General features: G+C 36.9%; 1 protein-coding gene across 7 annotated transcripts in view; it reads left to right on the top strand.

Annotated features, from left to right (window-relative positions):
* ESCO1 (establishment of sister chromatid cohesion N-acetyltransferase 1) overlaps positions 1 to 21439 on the top strand; it is a 68341-nt gene that overhangs the window by 1562 nt on the left and 45340 nt on the right. For 3 of the 7 annotated variants that reach the window (XR_003685370.2, XR_004899259.1, XM_028523738.2), the window contains exons 2-4: positions 10407 to 10530; positions 17788 to 17887; positions 18128 to 20252. Coding sequence is in view for 5 of the 7 variants with exons in the window: in XM_028523738.2 (XP_028379539.1) it covers positions 18708 to 20252 (1545 nt within the window). In the remaining 2 variants the exon portion in view is untranslated. The remainder of the gene's footprint in view (positions 1 to 10406; positions 10531 to 17787; positions 17888 to 18127; positions 20253 to 21439) is intronic. The other 4 variants (XM_036009225.1, XM_036009224.1, XM_036009227.1 and 1 more) reach the window with 3 other exon arrangements.

Raw genomic sequence — 21439 nt, forward strand, 5'->3', positions numbered from 1 at the left:
ATTCTCACCAGGGAGTTAGATATGAGAATAGGATAAAAACTGCTTACAAATGCTTAATTTGGAAGTTGCAAATTCAGGCCTTACAACATGTGAGGAAATAAAACTAACAGATACTTCCTCCTTTTAGGTAGAGTGCAGTATATACTTTTTAAGATCAGATGTGTGACTTTGGAAGTGTTTTTTTTAGAACAAAGCTTGCCCTGGCTTATAAACTCCTGCCCACCTTAATCATTCCTGGCGTATATTGCTATTCCTCATTGATCAGCATTATAAGTCTCTGGTGAACAATAACTTTTTAATACCAGCTCCATACCAGATTTTGTGCTAGGCATTTAAATCGATAAATTATGCCTCCAGAAGAACTGAAAAAGGACCCTAATTAATGAATGCCATTAACTTCCTTTGCTGGATGGCACTTTGTAGCTTGGTAATTTATTACAGGACAAAGTGCATTGTATTTATTCTAATAATAAAGATGACTAGCATTGCACAATTCAAAATAATAGGCTTTTAAGTAAAAATTTTTTCGTGACTTTTACTGGCATATTTGTTTCACAGAGTTTTTTGAATAACCTCTACTGAAGGTGATAAGAAGTTTATTTTTTTAAGACTTTATTTTTAGAGGAAAAGGGAGGAAGAAAGAAAGGGAGAAAAACATCACTGTGTGATTGCCTCTCATGTTCCCTGCTCTGGGGACCTGGCCTGCAACCCAGGCATGTGCCTTGACCAAGAACTGAACCAGAGACCCCTTGCTTTGTAGGCTGGCATTCAGTCCACTGATCCACACCAGCCAGGGCTGAAGGTGATAAGAAGTTTAGATGGGGGGTGGGCTGGGATGGGAGTAAAAGGCAGAAAACTGTACTTGAACAATTAAAATAAAAAAAAAAAAGAAGTTTAGATGGTTAGAAACCAACTCCAGTAACATTGTTACCATAGATAATTCATTTAAGGACTATATTAACGCTTTGAAGCCCAGACTGTTTTCTGTGCTTTTTTTTTTTTTGGCACAGTGGAAGTTCGTTGGTCTCTTTGTGCATAAGTTCTGTATTCTAGTTACATACTGTAGTTACTCTTGGCAAATTTATCATTCTGTTAACCTAATCCTCTCTTTTCTTTTTTTGAGGGGCTACATCTTATGCTTAATTGGATTATAGTACATCTGAAAAGATTTATGTTCTGTGCTCTCTTCAGCTTACTTTAAACATTTATGGCTGTATACGTGAGAGTCAACAGAAATAACTCAGGATATAAATAAAAATGGGGTATCGAATATTACTTTAATACAGTGGTTCTCAAACTATTTAGTCAGGATCCTTTTACATTCTTAAAAATTATGTAGGACTCCAACTAGCTTTTGTTTACATGGGTTATATTGATAGTGTATTTGAAATAAAATATTAATTCACTAAAGAATAGTAAACTAATTACAGGTTAATATAAATAATGTTTTTAAATGAAAAACAACTACTTTCCAAAACACAAAAAATTAGTTAAAGAATGGCAACTGTTTTACATTTTTGTGAATTTTTTAAATATCAGTTTCTGCATTTAATCTGTTATATGTTCTGGTTGAAATATATGAAGAAAATCTAGCATCATTGTTGGGAGGAGTACTTTAATGACTATTTAGATAACTGTGATAGTCTTTGATTCCACAACAAAATTCAACAAACAAATTGTAATTTTTTAAATGTCAGCTGTAATGTGGAATCTGAAACCATATCTACACACTTTTCTTAAAATACTGCATTAACATTCATTGATATGTTTTGTACTTGTTGATCTTTTACCTGTGTATGATTTTGATCTAAGGAACCCCCTAAGGGTCTCTGGAATCCTTAGGGTCTTTTACCACATTTAGAAAACTATTGCTTTAATGTAAATATGTAGTTTAGAACTAATGCAGTTATTGAAGCTGAAAAGGGTAATGATAATATGATAATGAAGTTATCAGGTAAAGTGAAACTAGGAGTAACTAAGGTAAATATTTTCTTATATTCTCTTTTCACTAAAAATGTTACTGTATCAGCAATATTATTACAGCTTATTATTATTATAGTTAGTACTAAGTAAGTGTTTATGTTGTGTCAGGACCTGTTTTAAGGACTTACTGTTTGGAAATGTTTCTACTGTGTCATCTTTAGTGATGGTTAAGAGAAAGACAAATATAATTTAACTTATTTTTTTTCCTTTACATACATTATTCTCTGTAACACAGATATAGTTCCATAGACTGAAGGCTTTCCCCCTAAGATCAACAAGAAGACAAGGATGTCTCTTCTTGCCACTTACATTCAACATTGTGCTGGAGGTTCTACCCAGGACAGTTAGGCAAGAAAAAGAAATAAAGACATCCAGGTTAGAAAGTAATGAAAAAACTATTTCTACTTGCAGATAACTTGATCTTATATGATAAAAATCCTAAGGAATCCACAAAAAAACTTATTAGAACTAATAAATGAATTCAACAAGGTTATAGAATACAAAGTCAATGTACAAAAATCATTTGTATTTCTGCATACTACCCCATGAACCATCCAAAAAGGAGATTAGAAAAGAATTCCTTTTATAATAAGTAAAAAAAAATAAAGTACAGTAGGTCCTTGATAATGTCTCAAGAAATTGTAACTGATGATAAATTGTAGCATTTCTTAGAATGGTAATGGGTGCCATAGGATCTTAACTCTCTTTTAGATCAATTAGCCTATATCTGTGATGAAATTGGTTTCATTTATATCGTTTCCCTTAACATTGCAGAACCCAATGACAATGTTAAGTTACTGTACTTACAAGCAAATTTAACAAATGTGTAAGGCTTGACACTAAAAATTATGAAATATTGCTTACAAAATTAAAGATAACCTAAATAAATGAAAAGATATCTATGTGTAAGGATTAGAAGATTTACTGTTAAGATGGCAATATTCCATATTGATCTATAGATTGAGTGCAATCCTTGCCGAAATCCTAGCTGACTTGCAGAAATTGAGAAGCTCCTAAAATTCATATAGAATAGCCAAAACAATTTTGAAAAACAGTAACAAAGCTGAGGGGCTCACACTTCCTCATTAAAAAACTTACTGCAAAATGAACCGAGAACCCTTCCCAGGTAGCTCAGTTGGTTAGAGTGTTGTCCCAGTGTGCCAAGGTTGATCCTGGTTGGGGCACATAAAAGAGTCAGTCAATGAATGCATAAATAAGTGAAGCAACAAATCAGGCAATCAGTCAGTCAATCTCCCTCCCCCCCTTCCCCTCCTTCCCACTCTGCTTCCCCTTCATCCTTCCTCTCTCTCTAAAAATCAATGAATAAAATTAAAAACAAAAAAAGAAGCCAAGAATATACAATGGGGAAAAGAACAGTGTCTCCAGTAAATGGTGTTGTGAACACTGGAAAGCCACATGCAAAGGAATGAAATTGGACCCTTGTCTTACACCTCACATAAAAATTAACTCAAAATGAATTAAAAACTTGAATGTAAGACCTGAAATCCTAAAACTCCTAGAAGAAAATATAGATGGTAAGCTCCTCAATATCAGTCTTAGTGATGATTTTTTGAATCTGACACCAAAAGCAAAAACAACACAAGCAAAAATAAATACGTGGGAACTATGTCAAACTAAACAGCTTCTGCAAAGCAAAGGAAACCAACAACAAGATGTAAAGGTAACCTACTGAATGGGAGAAGATATTTATAAATGATATATTTGATAAGGGGTTAATATCCAAAATATGTAAAGGACTCATAGAACTCAATAGCAAAAAAAAAAAATCCAATTAAAAAATGGTCAGAAGATCTGACTAGACATTTTTCCAAAGAAGACAGACAGATGGCCTTCAGGCATATGACAAGATGTTCAACATCCCTAATCATGAGAGAAATGCAAATTAAAACCACAGTGAGATATCACCTCACATCTGTTAGAATGGCTATCATCCAAAAAGACAAGAAATAAGTGTCGGTGAGGAAGTGGAGAAAAGGGAACCCTTGTGTACTGTTGATGAGAATGTTAGTTGATGCAGCCACTTTGGAAAATAGTATGGAGGTTTCTCAGAAAATTAAAAATAGAGTTACTATATGATCCAGCAATTCCACTTCTGCATATTTATCCAAAGAAAATGAAAAGCACTAACTCAAAATGATAATATGCACCCCCATATTTGTTGCAATTCATTGCAGCATTATTTACAATAGCCAAGATGTGGAAACAACTGAAGTATCATTGGATGAATGGATAAAGATGTATATATACACAGTGGAATATTATTCAGCCATAAAAAGAATGAAGCCATAACATAAATGTACCTCTAGGGCATTATGGTAAATGAAACAAGTTAGATAAAGACAAATGCTGTATCAGTTAGGTTCTTGAACCCAATTTCTGTACATGTGCCTCTGTGTGTGTGTGTGTCTGTGTGTCTTGGGGGGCATCCTGTACAATAACAAGCAATTCCAGACACCATCAAGGTGTTCTACAGTTCAACACTGATAGTGTCAGATCCTACAGGTTAAGGATTCAGTCTTAACCTCCTCTGCCCCCCAAACACTCACAAGCCCAGGTTGTTACCTGTGCTTCTGAGTGACCAGCTACTGACTGAACTGGAGGTTCCAATGACCTTCAACTCAATGCCAGTTGCAAAATCCAAGTTTTTACCTGTGCTTCTATAAACCACAAGTTCCCTTGACGTCTTCCTTGGGTTCAATTAATTTGCTAGAGCACCTCATAGAACTCTGGGATCCATTTGAACTCAGAAACAGCCAGATGGAGGAGTTGCATTTGGGCAAGGCATGGGGGAGGGGTATGGGGCTTCCATTGCTCTCTTGAGCGCCTCATTCTCATTTTACCCCACCTCATACCATGTACAAAGTGAACTCAAGATAAATTAAAGATCTAAATGTAAGCTAAAACTACATAAATGTATATCTTCATGGAGAAAGTATTTGTAAATCATACATCTGATGAAAGCTTAATATCCAGGTAAAGAGCTCTTACATCTCAATAATAAAAAGGAAAGTGACTAAATTTTTAAAATGTGGAAAGGATTCTAATAGACATTTTTCCAGATAAGAAATAGAATTGGCCAATAAATATATGAAAAGATACTCAATGTGATTGGGAAAATGCAAATTAAAGCTATAATGCAATAGCACTTTACACCCAAAAGGATGACTAAAATGTAAAAATAATAACAAATGCTGACAAGCATTGTAGAGAAATTGGAACTTTCATACAAAGCTGGTGGAAATTTAAAATGATGCAGCTGGTTTGGGAAATAGTTCCTTAAAATTTAACCTTAAGTTACTATCTGGCCCAGCAATTATAGTGTGTGTGTGTATATATCTCCAAGAGACCTAAAACACACACAAAAACTCATTCAGGATTGTTTATCCAGCATTATTCATGGGAACCAAAAGGTAGAAACAGTCCATCAAGCAGTCCATCAGTTCGTGACTAGATAAACAAAACTGGCATGTTCATATGATGGAATAGTCTTCAGCATAAAAAACAAGGTATTTTTAATACATGCTACATTACTAGAACCCTCAAAATGTTATGCTAAGTGAATGCGAAGCCCAAAAGGCTGAACATTTTGTGATTCCATTTGTACAAGACATCTAAAATAACCAAATTTGTAGAGATAGAAAGTAGATTTGTAATTGTAAGAGGCTGGAAGGAGTGGGAAACGGGGAATGACTGCTAATGGGTACAGGGTTTCTTTTAGGAGTAATGAAAATATTCTGGAGATCAGGTACACTCAGGGTGGTAGTGTTAATGGAGCAAACCTGGCCACATCCATGTGGCACCTTGATGCATAACCCAATAATTAGTGTTGAAACAGGTTTTTATTTATAAGATTTCAACCTTGAAGGAGGGGCTGAGAGCATTCCTGTTCAGAGCCCTGTTCTCCCATGAGACCCAGCACTTTCATTATTCCCTACCACGCTATAAGCCAAAAACATGCCCCCCAAATTCCCCATATCCTGATCTGTTCTTAAGCCAGCTGCACAAACAGTTCTCCATTTGCTCTGGAAGACACACTCATGGGTTTCAGAGTTGCCATCCTTTCGCAAGAGCTCTCTCCTTCAGGATCTGGGGTATGTTGTCCCCAACCTCTGTGTAGTAGTCCAGGAAAACATGTGCTTTTTTATTGTGGATCATGGTGAAGTCTAGGAAGGTACATGTCGCAAGAAAGTGGCTTCTCTATACATCCTTTAGAGAAGCAAAAGTCAACAGTCTGAGCATTCCCCCCCACAGTTCAGTATTCCAGGCATCTCCCATGAATCTGTGCTTGGTTAGGTAGATCCCTACAATTCCCAGATCCATCAGATTTGCCGGTATCTTCTTTAGACAGGCTTCCTAGTGGGTCCCCTCTTTCTTACTCCAGCTCCGGCTTGCTACAGACTGGCATGCCTGCTTCCTGCTCTACAGCCTGGATGGCTGCATCTCCTCATACCTGCCTTTCCCTTATTATACCCAGCTGCATGGTGGAATCCTGACTGTTGGCCATTATGGCTTCTTGTTGCTTCCTCATTACCCCATGGTGGACCCACCCTTATTTTAAATGACCTGGAGCTTCCTACATGACCTCAAATCTGGCTCCTTCTACAATTTGCTTCTTTTGCCACTTCTCCCATATGTTTTACATTTATTCAGCTGCCATCTTTCGTCAGGACAAAGGTGACTCATTACACAGGGGCTTCTGCCTTCCTTGACTATATCATGAGTCCCTGAGTGCTCTTAAAGTCACGTAGTCCTTTTGCCAGGCCTGGTAGCACAACTATTAACTAGCCATCAACTTGCCACAAATAGGCAAAGTATACTAAGTGGTTTCATCCCTTCTCTTCCCCCAACCATGGGCAGTGGGAAATTTCTCCTACACTTTGAGGACCCCTCTGCACCCTGTTACAGCATGGTCTAACACACTGGAGGTAGCTTATACAAATATTCTGGAGTTAGATCATGGCAGTTGTACAATTCCAAACATACTAAGGACCACTAAATTGTACACTATAAAAAGGTGGATTTCTTTTTCCAGCCAAGATGGAGGCGTAGGTAGACACACTGTGACTCCTCGCACAACCAAAATAAGGACAACAAAAATTTAGAAAAAAAAAAACAACCAGTACTGAAAGAAAATTGAACTGTATGGAAGTTTGACAACCAAGGAGTTAAAGTAGACACATTCATCCAGACCGGTAGGAGGGGCGAAGTCGGGTGGCTGGGTGGAGAGGGGTCTTGGCAAAAAAAAGTAGTGGCTGGTGGACCCCAGGTGCACAAGGTGGCAGCGGGCAGACCCAGCGAGGGGGGCAGATCATGGAGGGGTGCAGCGTGCAAGGTGGTTTAAGGAACTGGGCGGTCCCACATTCGCACACAGATAAACCAGGCCAAAATGGGGAGCAAGACAGACCATGCAAACCAGGGACCCAGCACAGGGAAATAAAGCCTCAAAACACCAATTGAAAACACCTGTGGGGGTTAACGTGCCAGGGGAGACTCCTAGCCTCACAGGAGAGTTTGTTGGAGAGACCCACAGGGGCCTAGAACATACACAAACCCACCTACATGACAGTCAGCACCAAAAGGGCTCAGTTTGCTTGGGGGAAGAGGTGGAAGGGACTGAAATCCGGCAGAGAGCAGAGTTAGCGCCATTGTTTCCTCTTGGACCCCTGCCCCACATACAGTGTCACAACCCAGCAACTGGGTTGCCCTGCCCAGGCGAACACCTAAGGCTCCACCCCTCATATGTAACAGGTGCGTCATGACAAACAAAATGGCCCAAATGAGAGAACAAATCAAAGCTCAGAGCAAATACAACTAAATGACGAAGAGATAGCCAACCTATCAGATGCACGGTTCAAAGCACTGGTAATCAGGATGCTCACAGAATTGGTTGAATTTGATTGCAAATTAGGGGAAAAATTGAAGGCTATGCTAAGTGAAATAAAGGAAAATATTCCCACCGATAGTGATGGGAAGGAAACTGGGACTCAAATCAATGGAGTGGGCCAGAAGGAAGAAACAACCAACTAAATGAAAAAGAATTAAGAAACTAGAATTCAAAAAAATGAGAAGAAACTTAGGAACCTCCAGGACATCTCTGAACGTTCCAACATCCGAATTATAGGGGTACCAGAAGGAGAAGAGGAAGAGCAACAAGTGGAAAACTTATTTGAACAAATAATAAAGGAGAACTTCCCCAATCTGGCAAAGGAAATAGACTTCCAGGAAGTCCAGAAAGCTCAGAGAGTCCCAAAGAAGCTGGACCCAAGGAGGAACACACCAAGGCACATCATAATTACATTAGCCAAGATTAAAATGAAGGAGAGAATCCTAGAAGCAGCAAGAGGTGAGACAGTTACCTACAAAGGAGTTCCCATCAGACTGTCAGCTGATTTCTCAAAAGAGACCTTGCAGGCAAGAAGGGGCTGGAAAGAAGTATTCCAAGTCATGAAAGGCAAGGACCTCCATCCAAGATTGCTCTATCCAGCAAAGCTTTCATTTAGATGGAAGGGCAGAGAAAGTGCTTCTCAGATAAGGTCAAGTTAAAGGAGTTTATCATCACCAAGCCCTTATTATATGAAATGTTAAAGGGACTTATCTAAGAAAAAGAAGATAGAAAACATGTACAGTAAAATGACAGCAAACTCACAATTATTAACAACCACACCTAAAACAAAAACTAAGCAAACAACTAGAACAGGAACAGAACCACAGAAATGGAGATCACATGGAATGTTAGCAACAGGGGAGTGGGGGGGGGAGGGGGGGAAAGGTACAGAGAGTAAGTAGCATAGATGGTAGGTAGAAAATAGGGGGAGGGTAAGAATAGTATGGGAAATGTAGAGGCTAAGGAACTTATAAGTATGACACATGGATATGAACTAAAGGGAGGAATGTGGGTGGGAGAGGGTATGCAGGGTGGAGGGGAGTGAAGGGGAAAATGGAACAACTGTAATGGCATGATCAATAAAGTATATTTAAAAAGTGAATTTTATGGTATAAGAATTATATATCAATTATAAAATATTTTAAAACAAATTAAAATGTGATGTGTAATGTAAATATTTTGATTAAAATTTGATAACATTTTATTATAAAGCATAGTGGGAAATTAGATGTAATCTTAAATTCTTGGGTACTTTCTAACATGTATGTTGTAAATATCTGTAGTAAAATTAAAATGTTTTTGTGGGTTTTTGAAAGTGGTCATTTTAGGTAAAGTTTGATTATTGGTTTTTGGTCCCAATATTGATTTTATTAGGATTATATTAATAGGTTAGCTATGGTTGTGGGGTGTGTCTTCTCAATTTGTTAGCAGGCTAGAGAATACATTTTGGTACTTGATTGCAAGGTTTATTTAATAGAAAAGGGGTTATTAACTTTTATAATGCTAGATTCATGATGACTTAGCATGTAGGGCAAACTAAAGTGAAATTAACCATAGCATACCTGAACAGGTGATTGACAACTACTGTAGATTTGTGTATGAATTTACCTCTTTTCTAAAGTAGGTGCCAACTGCCAAATGTATTAAATATTTAAAATTGAGAGGAAAAGTACAACGATATAATTTGTCATTTTAAAAATTAGGATTCTTAGTGCTAAAGTAGTAAAAGAAATAAAATTTGTTTTCTAAGTTATTGTACCTCAGAGGCTTAATCTTCAGTATTGTAAGTTTGGAGCTTCCCAGAAAACAAAAATAACTGCAATGTGTAAATTAACAGGTATTGCTGCATGCAAAGCTGCCCTGGAACTCAATGACTTAAAACAACACTTTATTAATTTTGCTTATACATTTGTAGAGTGGGTTAGGTAATTTAGGTTAGGCTTGGCGGGGCATCTTTGGGTGTGGGTGGGCTTCTCATTGTAGGTTGGGCTTGGAACCTTATTTGGGATTTGGCTTAGTTCTATGTATAGTTTATTCTGGGTCCTAGGCTGAAGGGGCAGTGTCTATCTGGTGAAGCTATTTTTCTTGGTGATGGCAGAGATACAAGAGTGCAAGCCCAACTGCACAAAGACATTGCAAATCTTTGCATCATTTCTGCTGACGTCCCATTAGCCAAAACAAGTCAGATGGCCAAGGCTTTGGAGGCAGGGAAGTACATTTTGCTCACCTTGAGACTGAAATAAGGAGTGGCCAAGCTCAGCATTAGTTAGGAAGAAAGATACACTCCCACGTAGGTGGGGTTTGGGGTAGGATGTAGTGATTATTTTGGAAGAAAGCCCACATATATTAAACTCATATAAATATGAGATGGTGCCCATGTTGCAGCTGTGTGATGTTTTGCATATAATTGTGAAAATTGTTGTTAAGCCATTGTTGACTTAGTCTTGCTTAGTGTAAGTTGTTTTATTACATCATTTAATAGATAATACTGTTTCTGTATTCTTGTGTTTTTTAATAGATTGTTTTATCTTAGCTATAGAATTTTCATTTAAAGATTAATTCCCAAATAACACGGGAAGTTATTAGAAGCATCATTCGTCAACTTAAAGAAAAAAGAGATATGCGATTTCCATTTCCTTAAGGTAAGTGGCTTATACTTTCATAATTTGGTGCTTTCCAAGATGATTAGTTAGTGTGTCAAATATACTTTATATTTTCAGAGAGAAATATAACTAATATTTTAAGTTTTTGCCAAGATTGTATGTCTACATAATAAAACATTTAAATGGATATATAAGTGAAAAGTAAGCTTTTTTCACAGTTGTGACAGTTCTTGGTCCCACAGTTCTTTTATATTTATATTATTCTGTTATCACAGTAGCTATTTGTGGTTTCTTTCTTGTGAATATAGAATGTACTAGCTTTTGCTATTTATTGACAGTATTTTTTGCCACTTGTGTCTCTCAAACTTGGCTTCTGAATTTTGTGACAAGGCTCAAAAGCATTTTCTCTCTGATAATAAATATTAAAATTCTCACACTATTTTAATGGTTTACTTTTTAATGACTAATTTTTTCCTGGATATCATCTCACTCTTAAACCAAAATTGCCCAGATGGTTACCTGGCTGTCTTAACATCAATTAATGAATAATCTTTTCTTCATTAATTTGAAATTAATGAAATTAATACCACCTTTATAAATATGTACTAAGTTTCTTTAAGCATTCTGGCCTGTTTTAGAGTCTCTCTTACCTTATTGATATGTTGAAACAAAATCATTAATTATTACAACTAAACATATTTTAATATCAGCAAGCACAAATCTACACCCCATTACATTTTTTTTTTGATTTATGTATGTGTGTAGTATTGAAACTGGTGTGTGATATTTTCTTCTGTTATATATTTCAATTGATCGTTGTTTATTTAAAGCTTTTGGGTTTTTTTTTAAAACCCAAAAATGGTTTGGGTATGGTTTATTTACCATAGTGAATTCACATACTAATAGTTTTTCTATTGATTGCCTTGGATTTTTTTTCTGCAAATAATTTTCTTTCAAAATTTCTTTTATTATCTCTCCTTATTTAATTGTATCACCTCTGCAACACTCTTAAAGATATTTGCTGAATTAGTGGAAGACTTCTTGTGTTACCCTATATAGCATGATTCTTGCTTTTTTGGTTTGTGTACTCCAAAAGTTGATGGTACTAAGAAAGAAATATTTGCAGATATCCTCAGTATTTCAGTATTGCCAACTCATTCCTTTTACTGGCATGAGTAGAGAATCAAGACTGGGTACATAAGCATATTTGTATTATCAATAGCAGTTCTTTTTATAAAATCTTTTTAATTATCTAACTTACTCATATGAAATTCAGCAATGGCACATATGTTATCTTTTCATTGTTTATTTCTGAACTCTTTTCTCCTTTTTCTCTGATTCACTTTAATACATTCATTTTTTGCTGCACTTTCTCTTGTAATTCCTAGAATACAAATGGGAAGTCAATTCTTTGAAACCCTACATGTTTAAGAGTATTCTTATTCGAGGCTCACACTTAATTATTTGGACATTGAATTCTACTTTGAACATAATTTTCTTTCTGCGTTTTGAAGGATTTTCCCCTTACCTCTGTTCTGTTGGCATTGAGAAGTCTATGTAATTCTGATCCTTAATCTAATGTATATAATTGAGGGTTTTTTCCTCCCTCTAGAAACTTGAGGGTCATCTTACATTTCTCATAATATGCTTTTTAAAATCTTATTCTCATTGTGCTAGATAATTTTGGCCATTTCAATCTGGAAACTTATGTCTTTAGTTTTAGGAAATTTCTTGTTTTTTTTTTTTTGTTTTTTTTTTTAGTGCTTTTTCTCTTTTTTCTAACCCTAGTGACTAGGTTGTTGGATGTTCATTGGTAGTCCTTTACTTTTCTTATCTTTTTGTCTCCTGTTTGTCATCTGAATCTTTTTGTTTAACTGTATAGAGATCTCCTTACCTTTATCTTGTAATGCTTTTATTAACTTTTAAATTTCTTTTGTACTATTTTTCATTTTAAAGACATCTTTTTTGTGCTGTGAATGTTTTTGTGTATTTCGTGGATGAATTGACCTTTTTTAAAGTTTTTGTTACTGCATAGTTTGTTTCTTCCAAACTACTTGTTTCCTGTTTTTCTTTTCCTTTTCCATTTTAAGGTTTTCTTTGTGTATGTGGAAATTCTTGTTTATTTGCTCAGTGGTTACAATCGAGGTACTGAAAACTGATTGTATGCTGTCTGTTGAAATAGTGGGTGGGCTGGTAGTCTGATTATAGGGTGTGAGTGAGTGTGTATGTGTCCTTTTTTTCGGCTTTCGGTAATTTTATTTTCCAGTTGCAATTGGCATACAATATTATATTAATTTCTGGTGTACAACCTAGAGATTATATGTTATATGACTTACTAAGTGATCATCCTGGTAAATCTAGTACCAATCTAACCTTCCATAGTTATTGCAGTGTTATTGACTCATTCCTTTTGCTGTACTTTACATCCCCATGACTTCTGTAACTATCAAATTGTACTTTCTAATCCCTTCACCTTTATCATTCATTTCCCTAATCCCCTTCGCATCTGGCAGAATGTTCTCTATGAGTCTGTTTCTGTTCTGTCTCTTTATTTTGTTTTGTGAGAGTCCACATAAAGCTGACATTACATGTCATTTTTCTTCCTCTGTCTGACTTATTTCATTCAGCACAATACTCTCTATATCCATCTATGTTGTTGTAGATTGCAAGATTTCATCATTTAAAGTAATTGTTCATAGATATGTATTTATTGCCATTTTATTCACATTTTTATTTATCTTTTTCTTCTTAAAGAAGACCCTTTAATATTTTCTCAATACTGGTTTGGTGGTGATAAACTTATTTAGTTTTTTCTTGTCTGTGCAGCTCTTTATATAGAGTAATCTTGGTTGTAGGTTCTTGCTTTTAATCACTTTGAATATTTCTTGCCAGTTCCTTTTGGCCTGCAAAGCTTCTGTTGAGAAATCAGCTGATAGTCTTATGGGAGCTCCCTTGTAGATAACTAACTGCTTTTCTCTTCCTGCTTTTAAGATTCTCTCTTTTTAACCTTTCATGTTTTCATTGTGATGTGTCTTGGTGTGGGCCTCTTTGGGATCACCTTGTTTGGGACTATCTATGCTTCCTTAACTTGAATGTCTGTTTCCTTGACCAGTTGAGGTAAGTTTCCATCATTATTATTTTTCATTAGTATTTATTTATTTATTTATTTATTTTTAATTTTTGTTGTGCAATTACAGTTGTCTGCATTTTCCCCTCACCACTCCCCCCCACCCCAGCCAATTCTACCTCCCTCCCCTCCACCCTACCCCTTGGTTTTGTCCATGTGTCCTGTATAGCAGTTCCTGAAAACCCTTCTCCCCACTGACCCCTCCCGCTTCCCCTCTGGCTGTTGTTAAATTGTTCTTAATTTCAGTGTCTCTGGTTATATTTTGTTTGTTTTTTTCTGTTGTTGATTATGTTCCAGTTAAAGGTGAGATCATATGGTATTTGTCCCTCACCACCTGGCTTTTTTCACTTAGCATAGTGCTCTCCAGTTCCATCCATGTTGTCACAAGGGGTAGAAACTCCTTTTTCCTCTCTGCTAGAAGTTCTCTGCGTAGAATTCCATTGTGTAAATGTACCATAGTTTTTTGATCCACTCACTCACTGATGGGCACTTAGGTTGCTTCCAGCACTTGGCTATTGTAAATTGTGCTGCTGTGAACATTGGGGTGCATAGGTTCTTTTGGATTGGTGTTTCAGGGCTCTTAGGGCATAATCCTAGCAGTGGAATTGCTGGGTCAAAAGGCAGCTCCATTTTTAGTGTTCTGAGGAAATTCCATACTGTTTTCCACAGTGGCTGCACCAGTTTGCATTTCTACCAACAGTGCACTAAGGTTCCCTTTTCTCCATATCCTCTCCAGCATGTTTGTTGTTTTGTTTATGATGGCCATTCTGACCGGTGTGAAGTGGTATCTCATTCCATCGTTATATTTTTCACATAGGTTTTTATTCCTGCTCTCTCTTCTGGCATCCCCATGATGTGAATGTTGGTGTGCTTGTTTTTGTCCCAGAGGCTCCTTATACTATCATCATTTTTTTTTTTTTTCTGTTCCAGTTGGGTGCTTTCTACTTTTTTATCTTTCAAATCTCTAATTTGATCCTCTGCTTCATCTACACTACTGTTGATTCCCTGTAGTGTATTCTTCATTTCTGACTGGTTCTTTTTTGTTTTCTAGTTTCTTTTTGTTTCTTATCTCTTTGTTGAAGTTTTCATTATGTTCATCTACTCTTCCCCTAAGTTCATTGAGCATCCTTATAACCAGTGTTTGACCTTTGCATCTGTAAGATTGCTTGTTTCCATTTTGTTTAATTCTTTTTCTAGAGTTTGGTCTGTGCTTTAATTTGGGATTTGTTTCTTTGCTGCCTCATTTTGGCCACTTCCCTGTATTCGTTTCAGTGAATTAGATAGAGCTGCTTCATCTCCTAGGCTTGGTAGAGTGGCCTTTTGTTGTAGGTGTTAAGTGTCCTATAGCATCCAGTGGCACAGCCTCACCGTTCACCAGAGCTGGGCACTCCAGGTGTGCCCCTCTGTGGGCTGTAGTTGTGCCTTAATTGTTGTTGGCACCTCAGTGGAAGGAATTTACCCCCCAGGACAATCAGCTGCAAGGACTGGCTGACCACCTCGAAGGATCAGTTGTGCAGGGGCTCAGCCCATAAGCAGGACTTACTTCAGTGGGGCTCTGCTCTGGTAACCACTGTGTTTGCCACTTGAGTGTGTCACTTGTGGAAGTGGTTGGGTGGTGCTTTGATGTGGTCTGAAGCTGTCTCTGGAACCTCCTAGGAGGTGCAGGCTAAGGTCACCTGACATGAGCTACAAAACAACCTGTAGATGACGGCTAGTTGTGCTAGGTTTGTAGGTGCACAGGAAAGGCCAAGCTGTGAACCGGGGTTGGCTGTTGCATGTGCCAGACCTAGGGCCATTTAGCAGGAGGTACAAGGCATACCAAGGCCAGATGCTACTTGTTTGAGAGATTTTAGGAAAGTCTGAAGCATGAGCCAAGATAGGCTGTTTGTATTGAAAAGCCTCTGGAAATGGCTTAGGTTGGGTCTACAAGTTGGGTGGGGTCTCAGGGAAATCACCAGGGCAGGTTTGTCAGCCCTAGCCAGGTTGATGGGAACTCAGATCTGGCACCTGCCTGCTTTGTGCTGGGAGGCTCAGAAAAGGAACAAAGTCCTCTGCCAGCACTCTGTTGGGGAGAAAGCTGCCCCTCCACTCCTTGTCCTAATGTCAGGCAATTCAGTTCCTCCCTGTATGTTTCCGATGCCTTTCAAGCTGCTGCCCCAGCACTAGCGCTTAGAGTAAGGGAGTCTGAGTAAGTCCATGCACAGCCCTTTAAGAGGAATGCCTGAGTCTCCAGCCACTCACCAACTCACTCATCCAGAAACTCCACTGGTTTTTGCAACCAGAAGTTATGAGGACTTTTCTTCCTGGCCTGGAATCAAGGACTGGGGGCTTGGTGTGGGCTTGGGACCCCCTCATTCATCACAGGGGACCCCTGCAGCCCAGATATCCCTCCTGATTTATATCTGCCACTCCTGAATGTGGGACCAGCTTGTTTGGTGTCTCTACCCCTCCTACCAGTCTTGATGTGGCTTTTTTATATCCTTAGTTCTAGGACTTAACGTTGGGCTAGTTTTCAGGTGGTTCTGAATGATGGTTGTCATGTAGTTTAGGTGTAATTTTTATGTGGTTGTGCAAGGATTCTAGTACTGCATTTACCTATACCACCATCTTGACTGGTGTGTGTGTGTGTGTGTCTGTTTTTAGTGACTATGGAACCTATCAGTATTTTTTAGTTCTTTTCTCTAGGTTTGTCAAATTGATGACAAAATACTGTAATCTTTCAGTTTTCTTTGTAGAAGGCATAGGCTTGGCTGCTGTCCTCCAGGAGTCTCTGAGTAGATAAAGAAGGCTTTGGGTCCTGGCTGGCATTGCTCAGTGGATTGAGCACAGGCTGGGAACCAAAGTGTCCCAGGTTCGATTCCCAGCCAGGGTACATGCCTGGGTTGCAAGCCATAACCCCCAGCAACCGCACATTGATGTTTCTCTCCCTCTCTCTCTCTCTCTCTCTCATCTATCTCCCTCCCTTCCCTCTCTAAAAATAAGTAAATAAAATCTTAAAAAAAAAAAAGAAAAAGAAGGCTTTGTGTGAAGGGAGTAGGTTTCAGCAATCAGTTTATGTACTCCTACTTAATCCTCTGTTGTCATTTTAATACTTCTTGCCTGAGCTGTGACCGTTAAGCCCCTAGATGAAAGAACTTTTGTTTTACTTATTCTAGAGATTTATACCTCCAGTCTTCAGGTAGTGATGCAGGTCAGTCTTCTGGGTGCTAGTAATTGGAAAGGCAGTCTTGGAGCCTTTCCTCTTTTTTTTTGAGTCATCATTTTTATCCCCATCTCTTATGGAGCCTGGTATTACCACTTCCTGGGTCCTGGAGGATTCTATGCTTTATGGAGAAAACTGAGAGGCAGCTCAGGATTTGCAGCTCAGGATTTCCAGCTCAGGATTCAGGTTTTCTCAAGTTTGAGGTTAATTATTATTTGTCTTCCTTTGTAGCTTCCATACTTTTTATTTTATTGTTTTCTCTTTTGTTCTTTTCCTTTAGATTTATGGTTTTGTCTTACTTTATCTTTTTAAATTTTTTTTAAAGATTTTATTTATTTATTTTTAGAGAAAACAGAAGGGAGAGAGAAAGGGAGAGAAACATCAATGTGTGGTTGCCTATCGTGCACCCCCTTTTGGGGAACTGGCTTGCAATCCAGGCATGTACCCTGACTGGGAATCAAACCAGTGACCCTTTGCTTTGCAGTCTGGCCCTCGGTCCACTGAGCCACACCAGGAAGGGCTTGGATTTATGGTTTTGTCTTATTTTTTAATGCATTGTATATTTTTAGTAGATTTTACAGGAGAATAGAGATTAATGTGTGTGTTTAAATTTGCCTTTTTATCTGTCTATTTTTCTATGTGTAGAGTTATTTATGTAGCACTGATTTTCCTCAAAATAGGATTTTACTTTATCAGTTTAACATATATGCACATATGACAAATTTTTTTCTGTATTTTAATACTTTATTTTTTAAAACATAGATTGATTGCATGCTATTCTGTTGGATGCATGTGATATCGGTTAACTTCATGTTAGAAATACTGAAATTATGCTGTATGTTAAGTGAGCTCTGAAGACCAATGATAGGATGGTAAAATTATGGAGTGTTATGTTTAATGAGAGGTGAATCATTGATTACATTTTTCTTGTATACCTTTTAAACCTTAAAAATACTTTTTCTTTTAGGTGCCATATAATGTATTGAGCTATAATAAGGAATGATTTTGTCAAATTTTCATGAGTTATGGTGGCTGAAATATCAATTCTGTCTTGTGGGAAAAGAACTGTAAGTAATCTCAAGTAATAAACTGATTTTCAACATGTGTGCTTAAATAAGACATATTATTGATTTGTTCATAGGAATGCACTTGGGATACTTTATTCTGTTAGCTTTAGTTATACAGGCCAAATAATTCAAAAGGGAAGTTAAATTTTATATTAAAAAATATTATTTCTGTGTAGTGTTAGTATTGCCATGTTTCTTCAAGTGTACAAAATTTAATTTTTATCTTTTTTAATTTTTCAGAAATGGCAGCACAAAAAGAAATCTATATTAATAAAATATTTTATTAAACGAAAGAGGTTATATAGGGACTTGGAACCAGCAGACTCAGCAAACGAGGGAAGGAACGCGTTAGCTGTAAGACATGTTTCAAATGAATCAAAGTTCAATATCTGTAGATTCCAGAAGACAAAAGTTTTCAAAAACTTTGTCAAAACAGACAGGTCAGTGATAAATAACTTCTCCAGTAATAGGGCTAGGCCTGAAATCCAATATTAACAAATTAACAAAACAGATTGAACTAAATTTTTTTCCTAAAAAGTTCTAAAAATACCAGAATTAAGTTTTTTCCAAATTTATATCGCCTTTCCTAAAGCAAAGTAGATATCTTTCAGTCTTGATGCCAGCTTTTCTTACATTGAAGGGATGACAGAAACCTTACTTGAAGCAAACTAGTATTATGTTGAAAATGTGTATCAGCATGAAAGTCAATTTTTAAGACCTGCTCCTCAGTAATAATACTGGACATTCAGCATTCTCACCTTTCAGGACACAAGAATCCTCTCAGAAGTTATTCAAAACAGGAGGACCTGACTCAGGAACGATGTCCATTCAGGAGAAATCAAAAGAAAATCCCTCCAATGTTATTAAAAAAAGTGAGGATAAGAATTTAGAAGCACAAATTCAAGGTTCTCCAAAGAATCTAGCAAAAAAATCGAATCCAAAGGAAGCTATAAAATCACTAGTTAAATCTTCCAGTGAAAGTAAAATAAATCAGCCTGAATTAGGCATATGTATGAGTACGAGGTCAGCAACAGCAGCATTCAATGATGAAAAAGCTAATAGGTCCATTAATAAAAATATGGCGACTGTGAAGAGACTTTCACAACAAGAATCTACAAAAAATAAGAAATCTCAGAAAAAATCAGTGCATGAGACCCCAAAATCAAATGAACAGCTTAACCGGAGATCACAAAGACTACAACAGCTAACAGAGGTTTCAACAAGGTCTCTGCGTAGTAGAGAAATTCAGGGTCAAGTTCAAGCAGTTAAACAGAGTTTGCCACCAACAAGAAAAGAGCACTGTAGCAATACTCAAAGTAAATCTAATAAAGTTAAAACACCTCAAAAACATGTAAAAAGAAAAATACTGGAAATAAAGTCTGATTCTAGAGTGGATGAAAATCCAGTCATTAATAATGAAGTAGTAACTTCTCCAAAAGGAAAAAAACGCAAAGTAGAGCATCAGACAGCTTATACATGTAGTTCTCAGTACGTAAAAGGATCTGAAAACTGTCTTCAGAAGAATACTAGAAAAGAGGAAACAAAATCTGTGCCTGTAACTTCTGAGATAAAAAGATCAAAAATGGTTACTGGAGTGCTCTCTAAAAAGAATGAGATGAAGAAATCAGTTCATTCACAAGTGAATACTAGTTCCAAACCTCAGAAAAGTCCACAGCCATCAGTGCCTGAACAAAGTGTAGATAATGAGCAAGGAGGAAAGACCAAACGAGGTAGCATTCTCCAGCTCTGTGAAGAAATTGCTGGTGAAATCGAGTCAGATACTGTAGAGGTAAAAAAGGAATCTTCACAAACAGAAAGTGTAAAGGAGGAAAAGCCTACAGAAAAAAAATCAGAACAGACTGATATTGAAAGACAAATACTTCATCAGAAGGAAACCAATCAGGATGTTCAATGTAATCGTTTCTTCCCCAGTAGAAAAACAAAGCCTGTGAAATGTATACTAAATGGAATAAACAGCTCAGCTAAAAAGAACTCCAACTGGACTAAAATTAAACTCTCAAAATTTAACTCTGCACAGCAAAATAAGTTAGACTCTCAAGTTTCCCCTAAATTGGGCTTATTACGAACTAGTTGTACACTACCAGCATTAGAAATGCCTCATCCAGTTACTCAAAGTACATTTTTAGGGACAAAACCACGTGATGATAAAAACATAGCTTGCCAGCAGGAAGAAATGAAAGAAGTTAATTCTGAAGAAGTTAAAATTAGTGATATTACAGTTGAAATTAATAAAACCACAAAAAGGGCTCCTGAAAATTGTCATTTGGATAATGAGATAAAACCACCTCCTGACTCACCATTGGATAACCAGATGAAAGATTATTTTGAATCAACACCAGATAAGGTAATCTATTTTTATTATACACAATAGAGCTGTCTGAGTACATTCTAATAAGAAATAAGTGTTTACAACATACTTTATCTTAGGAATCATAAAACACTAAAGGGTCATTTTGTTAATGCATCCTTATCTCTTGTTAGCAAGAGTTTTATTGATCCAGTCTTGTAGTGAGTGATAGAATTTACTGAGTTCTTTAGATAGTTTATGTGAATGCTTCTCATTGTTTCCTCATGTTCATCCTCCATTTTAACTTTATTTGAAGCATAAACCTGTTGAATTCTAGCTTTTCTTTTTCAGTTAACACAGTGATATGTTTCATTTTTCTGTTAATTGTAATCATAGGAACTATGTTTCGTAGTGACTAAAATGTAGAACTTAAATTCTGATCAAGCTGTTAAAATTAATTTTAGCTGGCCACAAATCAACCTGTTTTCTCTACCTGATAAAATTAAAAACTTAAACATTTCTATTGGTAGGGATGCCTCTGGTTTGCCATTTTGAACAGTTGACAAAGAGTATGTCTGGAAGATGTAAACAATTCAATCTTCAGTCTAAGAACAAAATTATAGTGTCTTAGAATTTTTTAAATGGAAAATAAATGAAAAACAATCTGATAAAAAGAAACTTTAATGAATTATCTAAGGCAGTAGTTTTGAAACTTTATAAAAGCAGCTAAGACCATTCTTTTTAAAAAAAACTTTATTGTTAGCCCTGGCTGGCGTAGCTCAGTGGATTGAGCGTGGGCTGCAAACCAAGGCATCACAGGTTCGATTCCTAGTCAGGGCACATGCCTGGGTTGCAGGCCACGGCTCCTAGCAACCACACATTGATATTTCTCTCTCTCTTTTTCTCCCTCCCTCCCCTCTCTAAAAATAAATAAATAAAATCTTTTTTTTTTTTAGAATAAGAAGTATTTTATTTTATTTTTTTTAAAGATTTTATTTTATTTTTATTTTTAGAGAGGGGAGGGAGAGAGAGACAGACAGACAGACAGACAGACAGACATCAATGTGCGGTTGCTAGGGGTTCTGGCCTGCAACCTAGGAATGTACCCTGGCTGGGAATCGAACCTGGGACACTTTGGTTCCCAGCCCACGCTCAATCCACTGAGCTACGCCAGCCAGGGCTCAATAAATAAAATCTTTAAAAAAAGATTAAAAAAAACTTTATTGTTGACACTATTACTATAG

Source organism: Phyllostomus discolor, chromosome 9 (genome assembly GCF_004126475.2).
Source record: "Phyllostomus discolor isolate MPI-MPIP mPhyDis1 chromosome 9, mPhyDis1.pri.v3, whole genome shotgun sequence".
In the NCBI taxonomy this organism is placed as follows: Eukaryota; Metazoa; Chordata; class Mammalia; order Chiroptera; family Phyllostomidae; genus Phyllostomus; species Phyllostomus discolor.